This window comes from Perna viridis, chromosome 11 (genome assembly GCF_037379345.1).
Source record: "Perna viridis isolate PV_CMFRI_1.1 ecotype Kerala chromosome 11, ASM3737934v1, whole genome shotgun sequence".
Classification (NCBI taxonomy): Eukaryota; Metazoa; Mollusca; class Bivalvia; order Mytilida; family Mytilidae; genus Perna; species Perna viridis.
This window is the reverse complement of record NC_142455.1, coordinates 21,393,951-21,402,154: the sequence shown is the minus strand read 5'-3', so window position 1 is coordinate 21,402,154 and position 8,204 is coordinate 21,393,951. Positions and strand designations below refer to the sequence as shown.

Below are 8,204 nucleotides of genomic sequence, written 5' to 3'. Positions count from 1 at the left end.
CAGACTTAAACCCTTCCATGAACATAAAACAGAGACGATCTACATACAGAATGTAGCGAACCGAATAAAAAAGAATGATTTCACATAAAGATTAAACATAAGGGAAACAAGACGTCACGAGCAAAACTAAAGCTCTAAGAATATGAACTCCCCCCTCTCAAATAAAAAACAAAAGTGGCATCAGGTGCGCCGGAAGAATAAGCATATGTTGCTCCACCAGAGGCATCCGCGATATTGCAAGTGAGTTTAACCAGGTAGAAAATTTAGCAACAATAATGAAACTCCCGGACCCCGACACGTGTCAAACCCAATTCATATTAGTGCGGAGTAATTGATTCCAACTAAGTACCATGCTGTTAACATAGTAAATAACATGGACGTAGTGGAAATCATATCTGATATTGATGAAACTCACTATAAAATGAAAATTAACATTTTTTAAAACCGCTCGAATTTGACTTTGATATCACAAGGCAATCAATTATGTGAAAAAAATCACATACTAACACATATTGTGACGTTGTGGCGGGAGAAAGTTCGAGACTGAAATTACCGAATTTATATTACAGTGAATTATCGATTTTTTTAATACAAAGTACATTTAGTATATCACTGCAATCTATATAATAAAGAGCAATTAAAATATTCATCTAGAACACATTAATATATATTATTGTCGAAATAGTTGAGAATCTCCTTGCTCACAAAAACATTGTTCACTGTATAATTTCAAAAGTTGTATATAAGTATATTTTAAATTTGGACTCTTCAAATTCACAAGTAATACTTGTCACGACGATCTTTAATCTAATTAACTTTTTACACCACTATTATGTCAAAAGTACATCTATGATGAGTGTGAAATCTACGACTTATATTACTTATATGTGTACAATAGACACTGAATTTATAATATACAACACATCACAGTAAGTATAGTTACTTTTATCATAATTTAAGTGGTCCTAAATTTTAAAAGAGAAGTGGTAACAGATTGAAAAACAGTATTTAGGCATGTTTAGGATAATTGACTTTAAAAGAAAATGAACACGTTAGGTGGCAAAAATACTGCGTATGTGGTTGAATAGACAACGTAGTCGTTTTATACATATTCTGCATAATTGCTTAATTGCTTTAATTTAGATATTACTACTTTCAACATTCAACTACTACTGTTAGAGCCTGCTGTAACTAGACAGACTTTTTGTATCGCGCTGGACTTCTTACAGTTATGCTTCTGGAAAAGGGTTATTTGCTACAAGATTGAAATCATCACTATAGAAGTTTTATGGTCGTCATCATGAACTCGTGGATCGTTACGATATATCCATCTGCACCATGAAAACTGATTTGTTCAACGTGTCATAGTTTTCCTTTTCTCTTTCGTCTACTCCGGACTTGATTTTTATGTGCAACTCGACGGGTGTTTCTAGAAAAGCAGAGGACGCTTAACCTACTGGTCCATGCTCCTGGTTTTTAGTGGAGTCCAAGTTGCTCATTTACTTTTGTTACTTTGTATGTATTATTTTGGTTGCTTTGTGTTCTTTGTTGTGCTTATCTGTTTTCCTTGTCTGGTTTTTGTCCCCTTATACAATATTGAAGTATTCCTACAGATGATACGTAACTCCAAGAACTTGATTTTAAACTTTCTAAACCATATGTGTCCACAATTTGTTTAGGTGGATTATATTGCAAATTGTTTTCAAATGATAGGAAAGATTTCATCGAAATCAGAGATCTTTCGATCAACACGATATCATATTTTATCTTTAGATTTACTTTAAAAGCTTTTAACTCTTGTGTTATTGACAGCAAAACTGATTTCAGATCAAATTCAACATTAATTTTAATATTCTCAAGTCTATTTACTGAATATAGAATCTGTTATAAGTCTGTTGTTGGATGGGCAATTAATGACGATGATCAAGATAGTTATATTAGTCATCACTATCCTCTTACCTGGTAAGTAGTTTGACTTCTGGGTACATTACTACATTATTTATAATTGTGATTTCTGGCCAATGGAAGACGTCAATGGTCAAAGAAACATTTTTACTTATCGAAATCATATGACGTGTCTATTATGAAGAACAAAAGCATTTCTTAATACATCATAAACCAGTTACTTAATACCTATTTCTTATTTCATAATTCAACGTATACTTTTATCACTAGTACCTTTTTAAATGCTCAGATGAAAGCTAAGATTACAAAATAACATTTTAACTTATTTTTGTAACATTTTAACAGTACAATAATCAGTTGATATTGACATCCCTTCAGGTTTAAGTAGTTAATAAATATCCTTGATGACTTGCTTACACTTATATTTAGACCCCTCACGACTGAAGGTACTCATGTCAAGTCAATAAATTTGAACGCGTGTTTGTGAGTTTTCATTCGTCACGTGTTCATGCCAAGTTGGAATACACTGTTGTATACGTTAAAGTCTGATCGGTTATTATAAACATTATACGTTTGTTGGGGTAAAACAAACATTCATTCGTCCCGCAGACGTTACTAAAAATTTCAATTCCTAACTCCTCCGCTATTCAATTTTCTATTGTTTTTTTTTTTTCAAAAGTACATATCATTTGACTACTTGACATTGTTGTATACTAATAGATTGTGTTGAGAGTCAAAGAGGACCACCTGGGTTCCGTGGCCCAAAGGAATATCAGGGACTATTAAGTCCCTGGAGCCAAAGGTGAGCCAGGACCACAAGGTCCAAACAGAGATGAAGATCCGTGAGTAAATCAGGTCGAAACTTACTGCGGGAATTCGGCTTAAAGTGTTAAAAAAATAGGATTTTTCTCTGCATACAAAACTTTAATTTGCAAAGACGAAAGTAATACAATCACCATGTAATGTCAAGTAAGTAGTGATAGAAGAAAACTTTGCAAATTAAAAAAAAAGATATTTCGTTTCACCATTTGCTTTTACAAGGCTGTGCTCTGTGATAAATCGATTAAATTGCACACTAAATTCGCAATAATACAAATAATGTATAAATGTACGATATATTATTATAGAAACACTTTCCAACTATATATGAATCAAAGGTTTGTTTGTTTTCAAATGATGTAGGATTTCCGGAACAACTATTCTTTAATGGTCTACATAGGCAATACTTTTTAGAAATCTATAACTCCTCTCTGTTATCAACTAAATTTACAACGATAACTCTTGCACAGTTCCAAATTCTTATATCCTTTATATAGAATTGATCTGAAAAGTCATACCATCGAATAACAAAAAATAAATGCATTAAACCCTTTCTCTCTGATTTTGCGAAGGCTGTTACTTAAAAGTAAGAGACAGGATTGGGAAAGTGAAGAAAATATAATGAATGGTTAAAAATCAGGTACTGAAAACAAGATCGGCGGTAAAAAAAATGTTCAGACGATTGACCTTAACTGTACTTTTCAGATTTAGATACACGCCTTATAATAAGTAATGCTATTCAATGTGACTGTTGATAAAAAGAAGATAAATTAGATAGTTAAGATTTATTTAGACGTTCATGTACGAGGTCATGAGGTTAACTTTGCATAAACATATATTTTTTACTTGTGTATTACTGGTCAAAATAGATTTGGTTTGTAAAAGTTTATATGTATGTAAAACATTTCTGTATAAAGGTATGGGTTTACTCAAACTGCTTTTTGACGACATTCCACATTCTATAACTAACGAAATATAGAAAGGGATCTTATCTCCATAAAGATCCGTATATACATTTTCTAGACCGTCGGTTGGACTACCTGGTTTACCTGGACACCGCGGTGATAATGGAGATGAAGGTCCAAGTGGACCTGTTGGAAAAGAGGGAAAACGTGGACTGCGCGGTAATAACGGACTGAAAGGTGAACGTGGTGATGCAGGACGACCAGGCCCAACTGGTCCACCGGGAATGCCTGCACAGGTTTCTTCAAACACAGATTTACAACATGTGTCAGGTGGGCTGGTATCTTTAGAATGCTTTAGTTACAAAACATAGATAGATGAAATGGATAGATGTATAGGCGAGAGAGAGAGAGAGAGAGAGAGAGAGAGAGAGAGAGAGAGAGAGAGAGAGAGAGTGGTTAACATAATCTAAAACAAATTTTTAAAAATTGCATAAGATACACATGATTTGCCTAGTTGAAGTTAAAGGTATTGACAAACCCGCGACTATTACAATCATAATTCGAGTGATACAACGTTTGTTGATTACGTGTAAAAAGGTGACAAAAGATAAAACACTCACTTATAAGAAAATTCTCCTAAAGTACTATACGCTTGTTTTCCACGTCTTATGCTGCACTTCTTACCTATCTCTAGGATTCATCGAACGTCTTTGAAGGGAAAAAGAATTTTACGCATTTTGGTTAAGTACAATGAGTATTCATCTTAAATCAACCACATAAAGCAGCGTCGGTAACACTTAAAAATCATGTCTATACCTTGGATGGGGATTACTCCTGCTGATGCAATAACAAAGGATCACATTAATGAAATATATAAAACTATGATTATCCAACTAATTACTGTTGTTCATTGCCAACAGTTACAAGTGTATTGGTTGGAATCATTGGTATAGTGCTGGTGACTGTTATCCTATTCACCACAGCATTATTTATCTACATAAAGAAAGGTAAGGCTTAATTTTTGTTTGTTTTAGAAAAAATGACTATAGAATAGTGTTCATTCTGCTCTCCATAAGATTCCAATGACACCAGTAGACACGGTCAGAATCCTTCATGGCACGGCACATCATATATACAATATATAGAGCTCGACAAAAATGCATTATTGGCACTTGGAGTTGCGATATCTCTATTTTGTTTTATTTTGTTCCTTAGTAAATATTCTGTTTCTGAAAAAAAACTAAATATAATTCAATGTGTTTTGTTTTCTGTTTTTTTTATTATATCCAGAAATAGAAGATTTGAAACAAGCAAGAGTAAACGGCAGGTATTGAAGTTTATTCTTATAATTGGGTTACATCCCCCATTATTCGGTTTAAAAGTCATTATTCTTATGGCTGATTAAAAAGTACATTTTATTTCTGAGCAACTTGTTTCAATATGTATGAATATTCAGGGTCAACAAAAAATAAAAATACAAAAAACACAACCACAAATGGAACCTACAAGGACTTGGAAGATGAACACAAGCCAACACCGATTGACAACATAATTACCGGTTCATATGAAATTCTATCACTGCTGACAGTACAGGTGATTCACGGTATAAAAACGAATTATAAATTTTTTTTCTGGCTACATATGCTATATTTGTACGTAACGATAGTGCTTTTGAGCAGTATTTTGATCTGCATTTTTTAGGACCATGTCCTGTATATTTGAAAAAGTCTAAGTTGATAATCATAAAACATCTTTTATTTTACAAAAGAATATTATCATTTGAAGAAATGCAAACAAAACAAATACAAAACAAAAGCAAAAACAAACCTCCCCGACAAAAATAAATAGAAAATGAAAAACAAAAAATAAACAAATCAGTAAATAAAACATACCAAACAAAACAAAACGAAGATAAAATAAATCAATATCGCGAATGTGTTTTTATGAATTTAATGATAACACAACAGATATATGATGGGTTTAAAATCATCCTTAAACACAGTTAATTTTTTGTGTTTCTGACAGTTGAAGAATATAAAATATTTCTCATGATTGTAGTGTCAAGACAGTTAAAAAGCCAGAAAACTCCATCATAGAATCGGTTAGATACAGACGACACGGGAAACAACATGCAAACGATGAAACACAGAAGGATAATGAAGTTGATAAAAGTGAAACTAATAAGCAAAGCTAGTTGAACTTCAAGATATCTTATGAATATAACTTCTATGGCAAATATTATTCATCGTATATCTTACATATTTTTCATTTAACGCTTAAATGCTCTAACGATTTATCCATATTATAAGGAAACTGCATTGACGTTCGAATGGATATATTAATTTTTATCAGTTTCCGGTCCTATAATTCGCTGAAAAAAATTCTGTAACCTACTAAAATACGCCTTGCCATATGTTGGTATTAAAATGATTAATAAACCAAGACAAAAAGACTTGATATCTTATAACATTTAGCCGTCAAAATGAGATCACAAGGTGTCCTTTCTATGCAACTTTCTTTAATTTCTTATCAAGGTTTGCAGGTGGTGTTTCGATCCGGACATATGAGCAACAAACTTCAACAATCTAAATATGCTGTCCTGAATAATGTACTTTTTATGAATGATATATCCCAGTTATCGACCCATCATTTTTATACAAATGTTGTGCAAAACATATAAATGGGATTAAAAATGCATATTTAATCTATTCTTATTGACAAAAAATAATTTTCGTATACCGGCGTATATCGCTTTGATATTGCATTTGTCTCATTTAGACTGTCAGCATACTAATATATTTAACCAGTTAAATCCACATAAGTTATATACATTTTTGTACCAAGAAGTCAGAAGTAAGATCGATTCTCTGTTAATTGTCAATTTTAAATTCACCTTCGTTATATCGATTCCTTATAGATTTATAAGTATTATTTATCGAAGAAAAATATTAATTGAAACAAAAAAACAAAAACAAAAACAAACAAAAAACAAAAAACAAAAACAAAAACAAAAACAAAATAAAACAAAACAAAACAAAAACAAAACAAAAACAAAAAACAACAAAAAACAAAAACAAATAGAGATTCTATACTGTTAGGGCCATTGTGTACATATGTACCTAGAGCACCTAAAATAAAAACCAGTTGATCATAGTATAATGAATAAATGGAAAATATACAGCACAAATAGCACTTCGAATTATAAACAAAGTTAAAAGAGATAATCTAGTTAATATTAACATGATGATTCTAAACAAAATAAAGATACCGAACTTTGTCGTAACTAAATGACCTCCTCATTCTGTTTATTAGAAAAAAATTAGTCCAAAATCAAAAATAACAACAAAGTTCCTTTCAAAAAGAAAACAAAAAAAACAAAACAAAACCAATATATATATAGATAGGTCTGAAAAATTCCCCAACGATGTTAGAACTAGGGCGCTGGACTTTGTGCAGGCGGTGTTGCCATAGATGTCACAGCGGTACAAGTTCGAGTCCCGCGGAGGGAACGACCAAAAATTTGCATCGCAAATTTGACAGTTCTAACATCGTTGGGAATTTTTCAGACCTATCTATACGTTTACATATCTTCCCTGTATCAATTTGATCCGATGGAGCAGTGTAGCGAATAGAGTCGTCACATTCTGAGACGTTGTATAATATTGATTTGTTGTGACATGCATCATTAATTTGATCCTCTATCCTACATAATAACACCTAAATGAACTGTCCCGTACTACCATACATCGTGTACTAAGTTACAACCCTAGATTAATCCTACGAGGAGGAATGACCCGGCCAGCGAAAGCTATATTTTTATATAGCCTAGCTGGCCGAGTGGTCTAGGGCGCTGGACTTAGTGCAGGCGGTGTTGCCATAGATGTCACAGCGGTACAAGGTCGAGTCCCGCGGAGGGAACGACCAAATATTTGCTTCGCAAAGTTGACAGTTCTAACATCGTTGGGAATTTTTCAGACCTATCTATACGTTTACATATCTTCCCTGTATCAATTTGATCCGATGGAGCAGTGTAGCGAATAGAGTTGTCACATTCTGAGACGATATATATATAATCGTCTAAATAATAGTCAACAATCACTCTTACGGGGTGATGGATCGTTAAAAACGATGCGAAACATAAAATAAAAAAAGGAAATCAATGTATTTCAATTTTAATACCACGGTATCTAGCTTAGAAAGTAAAGTAAAGAATACATGCCAAGTGTCACTATTAACACATAAATTATTCGTCAATACCAGATTCCAAAACCAAACATAGTTTCGAACCGGAGCGTTGTAAAACACTTGCATCCGTTGTCAATTTAGCTATTGTTACAGTAACTATTGACTTTTAATCTATTTTTTTTTTCGCTTTACTTTTTGAGTCTCCACCCGGACACCATAAAAACCACAACAAACGTCTATTCTTTGCGGAACTTTGACTTGATAAAACATCAGTTCAATGTATCCTAAAAAGGCACTTTTCCTATCTGAACCGCATGACAACTCCTAGCATGTTATGTGAAGCAGAGCATTTGTTATTGTAACTCCCATCATTAATTTAACCGCACTATC

At 32.8% G+C, this 8,204-nt stretch overlaps 1 protein-coding gene across 1 annotated transcript; it reads left to right on the top strand.

Moving 5' to 3' along the window:
- The first annotated feature begins 770 nt into the window (after positions 1-770).
- Positions 771-6,707, top strand: LOC148603331 (uncharacterized). Its single transcript, XM_088552329.1, has 7 exons — positions 771-929; positions 1,879-1,962; positions 2,626-2,707; positions 3,748-3,959; positions 4,550-4,636; positions 4,920-4,956; positions 5,688-6,707. The coding sequence occupies exons 2-7, from the start codon at positions 1,914-1,916 to the stop codon at positions 5,821-5,823; spliced, it is 603 nt and encodes a 200-aa protein (XP_088408455.1). The 5' UTR covers positions 771-929; positions 1,879-1,913; the 3' UTR covers positions 5,824-6,707.
- Positions 6,708-8,204: the final 1,497 nt, after the last annotated feature.